At 45.6% G+C, this 19,030-nt stretch overlaps 1 protein-coding gene across 4 annotated transcripts in view; it reads right to left on the bottom strand.

Annotated features, from left to right (window-relative positions):
* Arhgap44 (Rho GTPase activating protein 44) overlaps positions 1–19,030 on the bottom strand; it is a 158,131-nt gene extending 139,101 nt beyond the window's left edge. For 2 of the 4 annotated variants that reach the window (XM_034504793.2, XM_034504795.2), the window contains exon 1: positions 18,659–19,030. In XM_034504793.2, the coding sequence (XP_034360684.1) occupies positions 18,659–18,711 (53 nt within the window). In that variant the 5' untranslated portion in view covers positions 18,712–19,030. The remainder of the gene's footprint in view (positions 1–18,658) is intronic. The other 2 variants (XM_034504794.2, XM_034504797.2) reach the window with 1 other exon arrangement.

The raw sequence follows: 19,030 nt of genomic DNA, 5'->3' as shown, positions 1-19,030 counted from the left end.
ACTGATGAAGAACAGCCGCCAAATGTAAAACGGATGAAGACTTTACACCACCAGGACCTTGGTGGTAACTTTCACCATGATGGTCACTAACCACAGGACACATACAACTCAAGGTTCCCATTGCACTTCAGAGACTTCAGTTGGTCATAGTGGGGAGGATGCAGCACAATAGAGCTAGCTGTTCAGGACACAGCCACCAGGAAGCAGCAAATAGAATCTCAGGGCAGGACAAAGTCCCAAGGCCTCCTCTCCCAATGACCCCTTTCCTCTAGCCCACCACCTCCTACCTCACTGCTTCTCAACAGTAACGTTGTGTTAGGAACTCACTATGTCCCCACAATACCACCATGTTAGACATACATCAAAATCTAATAATGAGGTCATAGCCCTCAAAATCCAACCCCTTCTCAAAAGCTCCTCAGCAGGCAACAGGTCCTCGATGCCACAGGCTCTGCAGGATGTTCATATTCAAACTATGATACCTGGAGAGAGAAGGAAGCAACTCTTCTTACAAGTATTGACGCATGAGGCTACTTTGCTCAGTCATAATTTTTGTCAACCCTACACAACCCTGTATATACCCGGAAAGAGGGGATCTCCATTGAGGAACTACCTCCAGATTGGCCATTGGGCATGTCTGTGGAACATTTTCCTAATTGCTGATTGATGTGGGAGGGTCCAGCCGGCTGTGGGCAGAGCCTTCCCAGAGCAGGTGAGACTGGCCAAAATGAGAAAGGTAGCTGAGCAAGTCCATAAGCAGTGTTCTTCCATGGTGCCTGCTTCAATTCCTGCCTCCAAGTTCCTACTTGAGCTCCTGCCTTGGCTTCCCTCAATGACAGACTGTAACTTGTAAGCCAAATAAGCCCTTTCCTCCTCAAGTTGGTTTTGGCCAGAGTTGGTTTTTTTTTTTTAAATCATAGCAATAGCAAGCAAACTAGAATAGTAACCCATGAGTCTTGGCAATAGGAGCTAAGTCTTTGGATGCCCATACATTTCTGTGTGCTGAGCCAAGAACAATGGTGCGCACAGCCCTCGGGCATACACAGCAATCTCATGACAAGTGTGCATAGCATGAACAGAATGGTACAGGGTGGCTCCCAGGAGACCTGCCTGTAGCAGCCAGTACTGATATGTAAGAAGTGCAGGGAAACCAGAGATCCAGCCACCAAGGTCCTGACCTGCCTTCTCCTGTCCTGTCCGCAGTCTAATGAATGCACTGAAGAAACACAGCACTCTGGGTAAGAAGAGGCTTTTCTAGAACCTAGCTCATTGTTTTTCAGGTCTACTGCTTTGGTTAAGAAAAACAAGATATTTCAAAATGCCAAAAGAATACTACTTTTTTTTTGTTCTTTTGTTTGTGTGCTTGTTTTCTTTTTTAAGAGAGTTAAAATAGGCCAAGCATGCAGTAAAAAATGGACACTCCCTTTCCTGTAATGCAAAGGCTCTGTGAGTAGTCTTCCTATTCTCCCAGAGATGAACCATGCACTTACAAACATGTTAACCACTCATGTTTAGAAAGCCATTTGTTCCAACTTGCTTTTTATAGAAATCAGGTCAGACACGACATACAATGTCCTGCATCTTGCCCTCCCATTTGTCAGCCTTTTGGCGATAACTAGCTATTAGTGCATTTAGATCTGGTTCTGATAACATGACACCTACAGATGTCTCCATCTGGCTAATGAGTTAAGGAATAAATTCCACATCCATCCATCCAGCTATTTATCTTCAGTGTGTGTGTCTCCATTGTTACCAAACACTTTGCTAACCTACATTTTCATTTATACTTTGTCATCTTTACCTGTCAAGATTCTATGCTCTCTTTGAAGACCACCTTCAATAGCCTTCTGTTTCCCTGGCTGTTGACTTTAAAGGAAAGGAGTGATCATTTCATTCACCCAAACAACCTAACAGTCTGGGCTATCATGAGGCATAATCGAAATATAAAAATCAGTCTCAAATATCTTCAGTGTGTTTGCAGTTCATGTTCCCCACTGAACATGAGATCCTTGAGGACAAGACTCGTTTTTACTTGTCTAGGATATCCTTGAGAACTATCACCAGACCTACACAAAATAGGCAGAGCATATATTACCTGTTAGTGTGCCCTACCTCAAGGGGAAGCTAGCCAGTACAAAGGTGCAAAACTCGCCCTGACCTTTCTCATCTACACTGGATGACTCTGAACTTATTACTGTTCTGGATCTTCCCATGGGACAAGATGAGGTCATCATGAAAAATGCACAAGCATGCAAATCCTTCCACCCAGTCCTTTAGTGTCCCTTCATGCATGCAGAGAGATGCTAAGAGTGTTTCTTTTATTTATTTATTTATTTATTTATTTATTTATTTTTATTGGATATTATATTTACATTTCAGATTTTATCCCCTTATCCCCTTCCCCCCAACACCCAGGAACCTCCTATCTCAACCCCCCTCCTCATGCTTCTATGAGGATGTGCCCCACCTACCCCCCACTCCCACCTCCCCACCCTCAAATTCCTCCCCCCACTAGGTGTTCATCCTTCATGGGACCAAGAATCTTCTCTCCTACCTATGCCCAACAAGGCCATCCTCCCCTTCATGTACAGATGGAGTCATGGGTCCCTCCCTATGTGCTCCCAGGTTGGTGGTTTAGACCCTGGGGAGCTCTGGTTGGTTGGTATTGTTGCTCTCCTCATTCTTAACGAGCATTCTGCATGTTATTCTCAGGATCTTCTTTCCAGGGATACAAGCTGTGGCAGTAGGTTACAGATAACACTGTAAATGGCTTCTTTACCCAAGGAAGAGGTACGCCTTCCACTTTCCCTGGGCCCCTGTGATTGGGCTATGTAATAGCATAGGATTAATCAACATTTGAGAACCATGCTTTAAGGACAAATTGTCTCGAATAGTCCTAAAGCCATGTTATACTGTCTTCTAGCATAGAACATTTTTGACTCACGTAGCTGCCTTTTGCTACTTTGTGGGTTCTTTTTCCTTCCACCCTTTCCATCCTTTTCCCACTCTTTCAACCCCCTAAAACACTAGACAGAAGAGAAGAAAGGATAGCGAGGAAGGGAATGAGATCCCTGAAAAAATCCGGGGTTTGAAAGGGAGCACTGTTATCTTTAGACTACTTCCTGCTGATAAGGTGTACCAAGTTCCTTGGGGCAAGTTTGAACTTTGCAAGCAGGATATCTATTTTCTTTTTCTTGTGTTGTTTCTTCTTTGGACATGACTACTTAACAAACTGCAACCAACATCAACCAACACTAAGTAATCAACCAACAACAAACAAACAACATCCTCCTACCTGCCACCTCTGGGGCCTTTATATATCCTCTGAAAAGTCCCCAGAATTCCATATGTCACACAAGTGCAGAAACTATCTGCAGCTAGCGAAACCACACCCACTCCTAGAGCAAGAGGCAAACCATGGTCAGCTACTGTGGACAATCTGAAGCAGCCCCATATCCTACACATGGGATTAAAACAAAAAGTGTATTCTTATAATATTTCTGTGTTGCTGTTTTATTTATTTATTTAAGAAACCAAAATTCCAGAATTCTCACTACAGGCTCCCATGAAGGCATGGTTAGCTACATATTTAGCATGGGAAACTTCAATTAAGAAACACATTCTTTGGTTTGTTTGCCCCACCCCCACCCCCCAGGGAGGCAGAAGCAGAAAGATTTCCACGAGGTAAGGCCAGGCCACTCAATATAGCAAGCTCCATGCCATCCATCTAGTCAAGCCTATACAGTAAGACTCTTTCCCAAACTATATATATAAATTTTTTTCATTGCTCTTGCATAAGACCCAGCTCCATTACCAGCACCTAAAATGGTGGCTCACAACCATCTGTAACCTCAATTCCAGAGGATCCAACAGGCATGAACCTAGCTAACTTTAATACATACAGTGAAAACACACATACACACAAAGTGAAGTAAATAAATCTAAAGAAAAAAAACGATCTACCTTTGAGGCCTTTCAGAACAACGTGCAGTACCAGGGTTCTGGGAAGGAACTGCTCTGAGTAAAAGAGGCAATGCCTGGTCACAGTTGAGTCCACCATAAGAATACTTAGCTAACTTTCTGGAGGACATAGCCCAAAATCACTGGGTTAAACCAAGCCAAGATATAATTTAATGTTGGCTCTGCACCAGGACAATCTTGCTTCCTTTTCTGTTTCTGTGTTGTTATTTGGTTTGGTTGTCTCAGTGATTTGTAAGATTTGGCTCATTCCTCTGTGCTAGCTAACCTAGAACTCACTATGTATGATCCAGACTATCCTAAAACTCGATGTCATCCTCCTGCCTCTACTTTCTGATTACAGGCATGTGTCACCACCTCCAGTGGTTTCTTTCTCTTTGGTGTGTGTGTGTGTGTGTGTGTGTGTGTGTGTGTGTGTGTGTGTGCGCGCGCGCGCACGTGCACACACGTGCTCACCTGCCTGTGGATGCTCTAAGTCAGTGTCTGGAGTTCTCCACAGTTATTTTTTGAGACAGAGTCTCTCATTGAGCCTGAAGCTCATCATGTCAGCCAGACTGTCTAGGCAATGAGGTCTAAGAGTGCTCTTGTCTCCTCCCACCCCATTCAGTGCTTCAATTACAGGAACACAAACAAGATCACCTTGTGGTTTGTTTGTTTTGGTTGGCTGGTTGCTTGCTTGCTTTCTTGGCTGTTGGTGTTTTTTTAACATGGGTTCCCAGTAGCCAAACTCAAGTCTCTGTGCTCACAGACTTACTGACTTTGTCCTTACTGACTGAGACACCACCTCTGCTCCTGGTCTTTCTTCCTAATGATCTCTGGCTCCACTAAGACACTCATCCTACTACCAGTCTCTTGACTCAGAGGACACCACTTCTCTCTGGATTCTGGATGGATCTGTGCCTGCCAACCCTGACAGTCAGAAGTAGATCAGGGACAGGGGCTTAAGCCTCATCAATCTACCATAGTCCCACCCTCTTGTACCTGTTAAAGGCCAAGCATAAATATGTGAAATGCTTTGGCTTAGACTAGATGAAAGGACTCCTCTCTCAGGAGCAAGACCTTCGGGAATGCTCCTTTCTCCCTGTTCCTGCGAATTATGAATACGGAAGTCAATCACCTTGGTTTTGCAAGCAACCTTAGTTTTTATTAAAGTTTAGTAAGAAAACATTAAAGCATTTGCATACATTTATACCATCACCTTTTGTTTATATTTCCCCACAAACAGAGCCCTCCACTACTCCCATCCAAGTCTCCCCAGTGACGTCATGTCACGTATATTCTACTACGTTCTCTTGGTATCTCCTCCCCACACACCTTGACATCTTCCTCCCCTCTCCAATACCCTATCTATTTACTTTTGTATCTAAGATGTATGTGTATATATCACATAGCAATGCAAATACAGATTCTTCATATGAGAGAAAGCAGGATGTTTGTGTTTCTGAGTCTGGCAAAGCATGATGAATGACATTATCAGGACCCAGACTCATAAGCCCTGATCTGCACAAGCATGTCCAGCCTCTGAGCCCTGGAGGAACCACAGTGCTCAGTGCTCGTGAGCAGGATTACTTCCAGTACCATCCCCGTCGCCACAAATGTCACGGCATCCTTCTTCACAGCACACAATAACTGTATTTTTATCATGAAAAATGTCCAAGAAGCCCAAGATACCAATAAAGACAAAGCAAAGAAATAAAGGAAGGCAACAGGAGCCCCAGATCACAATGTACCTGAACACCTGGCCCACCTCTGGATGTCCTGTCATCCGAAATGGCACTCTTTTATAGCTATTTGTACATTATGCAAGCGTGCAGTAGGCTGAGACATCACAGGGTTCCCAATGAATAGTGTGGTTTTTCAATCAATTAAAATAAATTTTTACAAAAAAAGTAAAGTTTTGGGGTTTTTTTTTGTTTTGTTTTGTTTTGTTTTGTTTTTTTAACTGGGTAATGCTGGGGGCTCATTACTATAACCAAAAGCACTCCTGGAGAGCCACACACCTAGGCTTCCATGACTGTAAAACCTATTGGTTGTCGGCCTCTATCTTGGTTTGTTTTCTATTGCTATGATAAAACACCAGAGTCAAACTGAAGAGGAAAGACTTTATTCCTGCTGACAGCTCTCATGTCACCCTCCATCATGAGGAAAGTTGGGGCAAGAGCTGAAGCAGAGGTCATGGAGGGACAATACTTGCTGGCTTGTTCTCTATAGCTTACTCAGACTGCTTTCCTACATAAGCCCAGAGAGGGTCCTGCTCACAGTGGGCTGGGCCATCCCACATCAATCATGAGTCAGGAAAACATCCCAGAGATTTGCCTACAGGACAACCTGATGGAGGGAGGGGGGCAGTTGCTCATTGGAGGTGCCCTCTTCCCAAATGACCCTAGCTTGCATCAAGATTTTAAAAACTAGATAACTAACTAACCAGGACAATTTCTAAGATAAATGAGTGGTGCAAAGAATTTTCTACCATCCTAGGAAAACTCCCAAGAAAAACTTAATACAGAAGAAAAGTTATATTCTTCCATATCTGTATTCAAGAGTAAAGTGTAAAGTCGGGAAGAATCGCCTCAAGGCAAGATTAGATCAGGGGTCGCTGCAATCATCCAGGATACAGACATGGACTATAATCAAGACACAAAGATGAAAAGCTATAGGGCAGCTAAGTGATGTGGCATACCTGTGCAGTCCCAGCTGAAGCAAGAGCGTCGCCAGTTCAAGTCTACCCTGGGCTACACACAAGACCTTATCTCAAAAGGAAGAAAAATTACTTCACAGATATATTCACAGACATTAACCAGAAATGTAAAAGTGAAAAACAACCTCCTTAAGAGCCAAGAAATCCCACCAAGCTGGTGAAGGTGGGTGGGGTTCAGCGTCACTGACTCAGTGGGCATCTGGCCTTGCTATATGGCATCACTCCTTCCAATGAGGTCACCCAAGCTTGACCAATTAGACTCTGATCTGTGCAGCTTCTGAGTGGCCCAGTAGCCACTGAAAATAGGAATGCCCCCAGACTCTTCTGTCCCTCTTGTGACCAGGCTCTCAGTAGCTGTTCTCATTCTCATTCTCGTGATGTACTGTTCAACTTTTCCTTTGATATGGAGAGCAGCCCCACCCATCCAAACAGGCCAGAGTCTGCTGCTACAACTAGAGAAGCCTGGCTCCCCAAGGGGAGTCTGGAGTGCAGACCAGGCTCCAAAATGTTGTCTATAAAATTAGAGGCAACTGGGGCTGGAGAGGCAGCTCAGAAGTTAAGAGGAGAGGACTGGAGCCCTCCCCCTCTCTCCCTCTCCCCCTCTCTCCCTCTCTCCCTCTCTCCCTCTCTCCCTCTCTCCCTCTCTCCCTCTCTCCCTCTCTCCCTCTCCCTTTCCCACTCTCACATGCACGCACATACACACACATACATACACACACACACACAAAATAACACATTTGTACACAATTAAAAACTAAAAGTCCTGGCAATAATGGAGCCCAAGAACTAATTCCTCTGACATTTTCCACAGTAGTACAGACAGATAATAATGGGATATGTACTTCTTCAACAAAGCAACAGAGTTCTGAAGTGGTTCAGCAGAAAGTCGTGATCATGATCAAACTTGGGAGAGCTTGGTCTCCTTATCCAGATGACATGTATCAAAACATCACATGGGACCCTGTAATTATAGATCACTTTTGTATCAATTAAAAGATAAGGGCATTTGAAGTGAAAATGCTAATTGTCCTGATTTAAACATTATATGCTCTGTATTTATCAGTGGCCCTCATAAATATGCATAATTATATGGCTTTTGTTTATAAAGAGAAGCAGGCCAGCAAGATGGCTCAGGGAGGTAAAAGCACTGGCTGCCACAGCTGCCTATCTGTGCCCCATCCCTAGGACCCACATGATCGAGAATGGGCAAGAAGCTGTCCTCTGACCTCCACACGCGTGCAGGCAGATGCATAGCCCCTTACACAATACATAAATGTGGCGAGTTCTTTAGAGAGAGTTTTAAAAAGGGGGAAAGAAAATAAAATTTATCAACAAACCCTAAGAAACATGATTAACTGATCTAAAAGTCCAGGCCGTATCACTTCCCAATAGTCTACAAAATGAGGTCTGCCATTGCATCTAGAGCACTAAAGATGAGCAGTCTGCCAGGCTTGAAACCAGGGCTCCAAAGAACTGCAAACATGTATTCAGTTCCAGAAAAGCCCCTAAAGATACAATATTATTATAAGCAACAATGACTACAGTTGCTCCTGTTGAGACCTGTGTTTTTGTTGTTTTGTTTTGTTTTGTTTTGCTTTAATGAAATGAGTGTTTATCTGAAAGAATCCTGATGCAAATGTACAAGCAGCAGAAATCACTCCTCATCCTGAAGGCTTCTGCTTCCCCCTCTCCAGACTTCCTTTCAGTCATTCCTATGCGGTTTGTTTTTTGTTGGCCCGTCACCTCTGCATGCACTTCCAGATCCTGTGTCCTCATCTTACAGGTTCCTCTGCATCCTCAGATAATCCCCAAGTTAGGAAAATACAAAAACAGCTGCAACTATGTCAATGCAGAACTTACTTCCTAACTCTGTTAATGTCTGACATTCTGTTTCCCCACTGCAGTAATTAAAGCACAGTGGCAGGAGTCTGGGTGCTCCCCTGTCTTCCCTCATGGGCTGTGCAAGCAGCAGCCACTGCAGGCTGCCCTGCCCTGCCCTGGTGTAGAAAGTGGGGCAATGGCAGAATGAAGGTCTGTCAAGTAAATGCGCAAATCTGGGGTACTCTTAACAGAGGTGCTTACATCAACGGGGGGACACACACTGATGACTGGGGTCAGGGGGGACAGTGAGGACCAATGTGAGGCCACAGGCTGGTCTACACGACTTGACCCTTTTGCATAGTTGTTATGTTGCTGCCTGGTTCCTGTGCTGGGGAAGAAATAGCCGCAAGGCTTTTGCAAATACACAGACGGCCTTCCCAACAGAAGGCAAAGAACCTTCAAAGGGCACTTTTTTTCTCTCTCTTTCTCTTTCTGCTGAAGCCGCAGAAAGAAAACACAGGGAAGAATATTCTATTGACAAAAATATTATTTATGCTCTTTGCAACCAGTTAAGGCTGCATGCAAGATACTCCGTTGTCTTAAAGGGAATGGGACAGTTTTATTTTTATTTAAGTCAGCAGCAGTTAATTAGTATTTCTAAATCCACCTCCTATAGGGACTCAGGACATTGTGGCTGCAAAGAAATGGTACTAAGGAGAGAGCAAGAAGCCTCAGTTCAGGCTTGCACCACTCAGGAGGTATCAAGTCTGACCCTTTCTCACCTCCATTTCCCCATCTGCAAAGTGGGTCTACAAATGGTACTTGATTCATTTGGAAGCCACAATGAAAACAATCTTCACAAAGCATCTCAGCCAAGCTCCTGCAACAGGTACTGCAGGCTACAGTCTTGCCTCTCCATCCAGGTCTGAAGCAAGACTGGCTTTCAGGGCTGTATATGGAATGAGGTGTGGCCAAGTGACTTGCTTTGGCAATGAAATGGCAGAAATGGCACATGTCACTTCCAAAAGAAACACTGGAAGCCAGAGTGTGACTCACTACAGTCTTGTGCCCTGTTCTTCCACCTCTAAGAGAAATGTGGAATCGAATCCAGGATGGCCTGGGGTAGAAAGGGCTGTCCTCACTCCGCAGGCCAGGGCTGGGAGCTGCTGAGATCTGGCACAGTTTGACTGTTAGCACAGGTACCAAATGGGAGATACCCGCTATTACTGGTGCCACAAATCATGCTCTTGACTAAACACAGAGAAACTGGGCTTGATTAGAGCCGAAGAAAAATGACCATCAATTTCAAGTTGTAAGTTTCAAGTTCTCAGGGAACATAGGTAAAAAAAAGACCCATGTATCATTCTCTGTGTCAAAGAGACCCTCAATCCAGCAAGGGATCCTGTAATAACTACAATTTATGAAGTGCTTATCGTAATCAGAAATTCATCTAAGGATGTTATATTTCCTAATCTTATTTAACCCTGGCAATAATCCTATAGAGTGTCATGTCACTGTGGCAGGAAGAGACTTTCTGTTTCCTTCATTACTATCCTCCCCACTGTAGGAAGGGCATTTAAAAATGTATTTGTTAAAGCTAATTTTGAAGATGGGCATGGTAGTAAATGTCTGTAACCACAGCACTGAGGCCATGAGCAGCAGCACGAGAAAGATTGTGGGTGAGGCTGACCAGCTCCGGTGGAGACTCTTAAAGAAAGGCATGTGTGTGATATTCTGCAGCCTTCTCAAATACGCACCAGGGAGACAGGGCAAGACAGGGAGAGATATGTGCAGAAGGAACAAAATCCCTGGTGATTCAGCTGGGTGGAGAGAACCTGGCCCAACCACCTCCAGGGGAATTCTGAGAGTAGTTCTAGCCAGTGACACGTTGGCAGAGCAACCTTTGTGGATTCTAAGTGAAAGATTGAAGACCCAGAATGCCGATACATGCCAGTTTGCTATTCTCTCTTCACCTTCAGCAGTGCTGGAGAGAGAGCGGAGGGGGTCACATGGGATCCCCAGGCCCCTCACAAAAGCACGGACCTTGATGGCACTCCCCTCTATACCAGCTCATTTGTCATGAGCCTGAAATGAAGGACCGTGACGTTATGTCACTCGAGCGTTCCCGTAGAGTCTGACCTATCCTCACATACAACATGGGAGAGCGACTGCTCAGGGGAGGACAAAACAGACCCATGGAAATCACGAGAGAATTCGCACTAGGGCAGAGCTAGTCAAGGGGGAAAAGACAGCAACTCCATTAGATACCACTGAAGTCCAATTCATATGCAGAGTCTATTAAGCTTGTTTTTAACATCAAAATCACAATAAAACGAATCTTTTAGAAAACATGTTACTCAAAGTGACTGGAAAACACAACTAGTCCCATGGCCACTAAAGAGAGTGGAAATCTATCAAAGAATCACCATATCGGGAGATTGTCCTTGGAAAACTGCGCTCAAGCTTCAAAGAATGAGCAAGTCCTAGTTTTACTACTCCTTACAAAAGAGGGGCTGGACACTTCATTTTTACACTGTTACAAAATGGGAAAGACATACCCAGGTTGCCAAACCATACAATCAATAAGTTCAATCTAACTATACAGAAATATTCAACAGCCTACTGTCAAGCAGAATGTAGGAAAGGTGGGTTCAACATGGGAGACTCTACTGAAAATCAGGCATGCACACACATGAGACACGCACACACACAGGATGGGAGTCTCTCATTGATTTAATTTGATAATAACAAGTCAACTTTAACTTCAATATAAAAGAAAATCTCAAAGTAAAATAATGTAGTTTTTTTTTTTTGTTTTGTTTTGTTTATCTTTCTCAAGGGCTGGTGAGATGGCTCAGCAGGTTATGCACCTTGCCACCAAGCCTGACCACCAAAGTTTAATGCCTAGAATCCACAGTTGTATGCTGGAAAGGCAGAACTGATTCTGCAAGTCATGTCCTGACTTCTACATACACAAACAAATAAAAGTATGTTAAAAAAAAACTCTTACCCCAACTACCATGCATTTATATTAAGGTCAATATCATAGGCACATATGAATTACCGCAATGTTATAATGCTTTTCTTTGAGTGCTTGACCATGTAATTAGACAAGAAAATGAAGTAAGTACAAACCAGTATAGAAAAGGACACAAAATTATTATTTGCAAAAGATACAATGATCTGCTGGAGAATCCTGCAACCCACATTTGAAGTCACTGAAAAGCAGTGGCTAAATAAGAGTAAGAAAAGCCAAACAAATTATTCGAATCCTCCACGCTATAGCAACAAGTCCAAAACATGTAACAAGGAAACTGTGATCAAGGAGGACATAAAAGGTAATGGACTGCCGAAGAGGATCACTGATAGGCAGGTGCTGCTCCCCTGGAAGTATTCTTATGACACCAACATTGCAAAGATGGCAGTCTCCATCTTGATACCCACATGTCAGAAAATGCCAAAAGGCAATAAACACCTCTCTTCTACAAGGCAGACATTTAGGTTGGACAGGAAGGTCCCCCAGGCGAAAGCTCAGAGTTCTGGTGTCCAGGCCACTGAGGAGCCCTAACAGAACCTGGGGTCTGCACTGTCCCCACAACACTTGTGGCCTCAGGATGAGAATTAAGCTGTCATTGTTCACAGCTGAACCCACCTCAGTTTCCTACGGGAATTGAAAAGGCAGGCCAAGGAAGCAAGTCAGAAATCCTCAAGCATATAAGAGACATTTTAGTACCTGGTTATGGTACTTCAAATTGAGTACGTATGAATGACACTGTCAATTTAACAGGGTAACTAACTTACAAACAAGAAGGGTCAGAAAAGTGAAACATGGCTTCTAACATACAACATACACTAGAATGGCTGGCTGAAGAAGTCCAGACTGGTTGGTAAGATCAAGGCATCCCAGACACTGCTGGAGGTGTTTGAATGCTTTTATAATCTGGGTCTGAGGAATGGCTCTGAACATATGCATAAACTGTAAGTTAACAAATACCAAACCATACATGTCAGATTTCCTCATGGGAAAACAATAACAACCACAACAACAACAACGCCAAAAGGAAATCAGGAACCCACAGTAAAATATGTATAGTGGGCACCTAAGCATGTACAGATTTAGATATTAGAAATTACCTAAAAAAAAAAAACAAGCAAAGTTATGAACATGGATCTCAAAAATGAAGAAAAATCACAAATGCAGGCAATTTAGAAGCTAAAAACCAAATGTACAAGGAAACCAGTGGACTATTACATACACTAGACATTATGTTATTGATTATGTACACATATGTATTTACTGGCATGCATATTCATATTCAAGATATAATACAAAGGCAATTAAGAAGGTAACAAGAGTATACGTAGTACAGTCACTATTCTCACATGCCCACGATGATGTCCAGATCAACAATGAACTGCAAATGCAATGGTGTCACCGATGGCTGCAGAGCAATCTTAGCTTGTTCAAGCACACTCTAGGAAGCTCATACAACCAAGATATTACCTCAGTAAGAGACTGGAAGACGCCTGCCAACTGAGTGCATCTAAGTATTAACTGTGGCTCCGGGTAGAAAATCACTAAAGACCCCCCTTTTACTGATCATCCACAAGGTTATCACTTCTCTATGATAAATATTACTTATGCAACTAAAAATAAAGGTTAAAAATAAATTGAATTCTGTGGGAAAAATAAACATTTATTCTAAAAATTATCTCTACAGTTAGAAAATAAAAGTTACATCTGCTTCCTGGACAGAAAGGAGAGTTTCAATTTGCTAGACACCACAGCCTCCCCAATTCAACAAGGGTCAGAGGTCCCTGAATGGAGGGGTGATGGATCCTCTCTGTCTCCCCTGAAGCTGCTCTCTGAGCTCAGATCGCCGCAGCGCTGAGCCAAAGCATCACCTCACTATTTACCATCACCGCAGAAACAGCATTTGAAATAATCTGCTCCTGACTACTAATAAAAGGGATGATTACAGAACCCTCTAAAACAAATAACCACAAATTACTGTTTTAGTCACATGGCTACTAATTTACTTTTTTAAACAGTCACAAGAAAACAATGCTTCTTATCACCCATTATTAAAAAATTACCAATCAGTGTTGATGAATTCCTCTGGTGGAGAAAAATGGGAGGGAAGATGATTAATTGCTACTCAAGAAAAAAAATAAAGGCTCCCTCACAATGACTTGCAGGTCTGGGCTGCAAGAAACTCAGGCAGCCTCCTGCTGACTGCAGAGACCAGGCCATCTGAGGGTAGATGGGACAGGCCTGTAGAGTAAGGGCCATGGAGAACCAAGGGCAAAGGCCCTTCTCTCTCCCTCTGCCAGTCTGGCATCAGTGGATCAGTTCTGTTACCACAAAGTCACAACTCAGCAGGAGGCCCTGCCTGGGCTCCCAGGATTCTCCTGAAGAACTTGAGAGGAGTCTCTGGTCTGGAGCCCTGCTGCACTCACAGAAAGAGGCTGCAGAAGCCTGCATTGGTCTGAGAAGTCTAAATCACAGCCAGCTTTTGCAAAAGCAGGTGATGACTAATCTAGACGTGTTCTGACTTTCCCTTCAGAGCCTATTGATTGGCTGATGGCTTTCAGAGACCTGCTGAAGGACAAGCAGTGGCTTCAGGCAAAGGGTCCTCAGTGGCATTAGCCAGAGCAGAAATGCAGGCCCTACCAGAGCTCCTAGAGACTGTGTGCTGCCTCGCACCCAGCTGGGGACCACTGGCCAATACCTGGATTGCCTGCAGTTCAACTGTGCAGGCTGTGCTGCGACAGCGAGGCTTGGCAAGGCTGCAGGAGAAACCAAGCCCTCTCGGCTCTGTCTTGCACACTAGCAGTCGAGGAATGGAAAGCAGAACTCTGGAGACAAAATGTGTCCTTTCACCCCCCACCTTAGCACCTCTAAACCCACACAGTCCAGAGCAACCCAAACGGCCTTGCTCTCACTCACTGTGTCGCCACCTACAAGCCCATTGCTACTTGCCTCCTCTTGGACTTTACCCACTTTCCTACAAGGGCAGACCCCACACAGAGCCATCGGGCAGTTACCATTGGAATTCATTTCTAAGACCATGTATATAAAAGGCTAATGTTTTCCAAAGTCTGGGTGAGCCTTAAAGGAAAATGGTCAGAACCTCGTGGTCCATTCTGGTGAGCCCTTCACCACACCAGACTCCCTTCAACTTGAGGCTTGCTGTGCTCCACCTACAGTCTGAAAAACAAGTCCTCAACAGGGGCTGACTTCACTTCTTGCATCTTCTCTTTAGCCCTGTGGGTCTCTTGGGTGCTAAAGTTTCCACTCAGCTCTGTGTTTCAGCCAAGACAAACCAGGTATCACTTCTAAGAAGAACAGTCTCTCAGGATGGGTAGCACCCCAGAAGACCCTAGACCCTATTAAAGATTTTACAACAACAACAAAAAGCAAATGGTACCATGCATGAGGAATAAGCTAAGACTTCCTTCAAGCCCATAGTCCAGCAGCAGCTGGCCCTCCCTCCTCTAGGTACCACTGCCATTACAAAAATCAAAAAAGCAGCATCAGGTGCTCCCCTTGAATCCCTTCAACTCCCCTTGAAGTTGAGCAGAACTTCAGTTTGCCCGGCACTGTAATATTCCCAGAGCAGAGCAGTGTGTGGCCCACAGGAGACAGCCAATCATCTTACAATGAGCACACGCATGCCACCCAAAAAGAGTTAGAGTGCTGGCCCAAAGGTCCTGAAGCTACTGGTCACCATTTTTCTGGGGTAACTCCACCATCATTGCAATTCCTATATCTCCACAGGGCAACCTTCATTGTTCCCATTTTGCCAATTAAAATAAATAAATAAATAAATAAATAAATAAATAACAAATGTGTGGTGAGTTAATCTCAAGATCATTAAGCACCCAAGCAAATGTGCCCCACTTGTGTTCCTAGCCAGTAGGCACAGGCTGGCCAGGGAGAGCTTTCCAGAGTAGTGTCAAAAGTGAAGAAACTGGTATGGGGAAAAATGCTCTGCCTGCAGATGTCCAAAGCAGGGCCTCAGGTAGCCCAGGTTGGCTTTGAACTCACTATGTCGCCTTCCTGCTTCTACCTCCAGGTAGATTACAGGTATGTATCGCCATGTGGTGCTGAGGATTGAACCCAGAGCTCCAGACATGCTAGACTAATACCTTACCAACATAGCGTTTATCAGCTCTTCCTATAGTTGCTATGCTAAGTTGCTGCTTTCTACTTAGATATGCCCAACTCAAGGCAAGCACTAAGAACCCGAGAGGACATGTAAGGAGGGCGGTCCTTGCATTGCTCAAAGAAAATAAGCCAATCCCCAGAAGTTTTTCATTTCGAACAATCCGGAAATCTGTGAGTTTCAGAAAGTGAGCTAGGTGGGGAGCCGTGGAGAAGAGCAGCTCTCAAACTCGCCTCTCTACCAGAGAGAGGGAACTCACTACTTCCAAAACCATAGTGGTAAGATTTAAGTGTCTGCTAAGGCCACTCTACAAAGCACTTTATGACATCACACCTACCATCCAGACTTCCAACACTATGAGCTGCTAGTGAATGAAGATATGAAGAAGCAAATCATGGCCCCTTTCCCGATGCACAGCGTCGTGTCTCTAAACATTCTCCGTAGGAAGAAGAACCCCATGCTACCTCCTTTCAATTCCCATCATTGGCCAGAAGTAAACCATTTTAATCTTGGCAATAAATATTGACTGAGCACAAACCGTATATAAGGCACTGCTGCATGCCCTTGGCATGCAAGGGCGATCAATAAATTCTATTGAAGACAGGCGGGCAAAAATCAAAAAAAGTACAAGCTTTCAAACAGTGGAGAGTAGTGGACAAAAATGAAAAGGATGATGGGTAAGAATGAGGGGAGGGGAGGCTTACCTGAGCCTGTGAGCCAAGTCCTGACTGATGAGAAAGCAATTTGGGAAGACCACATCCTCAACCAGGTAGCAAAAATTGGTGGTCAGCAAGAACAAAGCCCTAAAGTGAAGTTGGGCTTGATGTGTCTGAAGCACAGGAGTTCAGGGACAGGGAGAAGGGAAGGCGAAAGGAGCATGTTGGCACAAAGGGGGGATCCAAGGGGATGTGATTGTGTAGGTCACGGGAATGCTGGGAATACTAAGCAGGATGATGGCATTGGGAGTGTTGAGGCAGTAAAGTAAAAAAAAACCTAACGTTTGTTTTAAGGGTTCACTCTGAACTTCATCAAGACAGACACAAGTCAGGCCTTACTTTGTACAGGTTGGTCATCCACCTAAGAGCTCAACAGCTCCAGCAGATAAGCAGCGTGCAGCCGCAGTATTTGTACTTCTAAGAATGTTCTTTGAATACATAAGACCGATTTAAAACAAAATCCAATTTGCTTTTGCCTTTTTTTTTTTCCCCATCTCCCCAATAAATGAAAGTGAAAAATACAGTTCCTACGCCCAGGGCTCAAAAATCTCACAATTTAAAAACAAGTCCTGAAGGAAGATATGAGTCAGGAGTCATGAAGGTAGCATGAATGCCTTCCCGGAGACATTTAGATCCTAGCACCAATCTAACATTCCAAGAGAACACTGGGATACTAAGTGGACTGAGAATACTCCACAAAAAAACAGCAACTTGTGGTCAGAGTGAGGGGCCTACTGACCCCTGGGATGTCTAATGCCATCATGTATGCCAGATCCCAGAGAGTGATCCAGAAGCCAAAACAGTAAAGGAATGGTCAGCTTGACAACCAACCGCTACACCCTCCAGTACCAGGAAAACACTATCTCAGCATCCAACATACCAAAGACAGTCCACGTGAGGCTATATTTGTGGCAATACCTTGCCAAAAATCTGGGCTAATCTGACTCTGCTATTCATAAATTCCCCCCTCATGTTAAGGCACATGTGTTTGGGAAGGGAAAATGAATCCAAGTCTAGTTTAGACGCTTGGAAACGCTTAGGTTACTTGGAAACCATCTGGAGTTCCTGAAAGCATGAGAAGCCACCACATCCCCTGCCCTCAAATGCCCACTGTAACTAGGGCAGTATGCTTCCATCATGTCCTCTATTCTCCAGGGAAGTCCCTACCCCCACCCTAGCAGGTGCCAGTTCAAGCTCCACTTCCCACCCAAGAAAGGTATTTGGTTTCTCAACAAACCTGGTGGAGAGCACTCTGTGTGTGGAGCTTGCACTTGAATCGCACCCAAGGCTAGGCTCTTCGCTTTCTGATTACTTTAAATTGCACACCTGAATTCCTTTGACAACCACACAGAAATCCTGCCCTGGGCACACAGATTCCATGAAAAATTCCCTCTATCTAACAAGCCTGTGTTTCAAGAATGTCTAGCTTTGGACGGGACCCACTAAGAATCCTTATGTAACCTTAATAGATCTTGGCACCCCACAGATCTGCTCCTGGAGACACTGGCCCAGATCTAGTCCATGTTCACCAAGATGAGAGCAGTCTGGGTCCTGCAGATTCCTGGGGCCGAGCTGCTCTGAACTGGGAGGAGGGGAGACTGTCCCCATCCCCTACCTGGCTGAGAGCCTCCCTCATCTTCCAAGGGAGTTGAACCTCACTTTCGCAGCCCCCCTCCCTCCACTGAAATCAGTCTTGGGACCGAGCCTACAGCAGCGCCATGCCACCAGCACCTTACCCCTCCCCGCCATCCTTTCCCCACCCCCAAACACTGAGGAAAAACAGCCAGGAAAGTGATCCAGCATCAGCCCCTGAAAGCAAACACAGCTCCAGTGGGGAAGGAGGGTGTCGACCAGGCCCAACACTACCTCAGGACCCTAAGCAGCCCTGAACTGGGCGCAGGGAGGAAGGGATCTTCCGAAGCAGCCAGCGACTTAACAGCCAGCAGCTCCAGAAGAGCAAACACCTGTTTCCAGGAAGAATCACGACCAGAGGAAAAAGGAGTCCCGTGGAAAGGCAGAGAGGGCGAGGTGAAGGGGCAGCTAGGGACGCAGGTGAAGGATGCGTCACTCTCTGAGCTGGGCAACCCAAGCCTAGACGGGCGGGCGGGAAGCGAGCAGGGGTAGGGGTCGGGGTCGGGAAAGGAGAGGTCGCGCCAGCCGGCCCGCGCGGACCCAGGAGGGACACACAAGCTCCAGGCCGGGCAGCTCCATCACCTGCGCCTGGCAGATGCCGCTCAGCGGGCGTGCCGGCCCGGGGCGGCCAGCGGGTGACCTACCTGCCCACCGTCTGGTTGGCCAACTGGCGCATGCGGTTAAACTGCTTCTTCATCGTGGCCCCGCTGCCGCGCTAGCCCGGGAGCTGGGGAAGGACGGAGCTGCCCGGAGCCCGCCGCAGGGTTACATGGCTCCCGCGCCCAGCCTCCCGGGCGACGGCGGCGGCACTGCGGAGCCTGGGGAGCCGCCTGGCCCGCGCCCAGCCCCCCGAGAGCACCTCCGCCTAGTCCGCCCGCCGCATCCTTCTCTGTGCCACGCCCGGGGCCGCCCTAGGCGCCCGGCGGTCAACCCCGGCTGCAGCCCCCAGCCCCAGCCCGGCGAGCGAACCAGGGAGTCTCCGCAGGCTGGCTGGCCAGCTGGCCGGGTGGTCCCCG

Source organism: Arvicanthis niloticus, chromosome 6 (assembly GCF_011762505.2).
Source record: "Arvicanthis niloticus isolate mArvNil1 chromosome 6, mArvNil1.pat.X, whole genome shotgun sequence".
In the NCBI taxonomy this organism is placed as follows: Eukaryota; Metazoa; Chordata; class Mammalia; order Rodentia; family Muridae; genus Arvicanthis; species Arvicanthis niloticus.
This window is presented reverse-complemented; position numbering and strand designations above follow the sequence as displayed.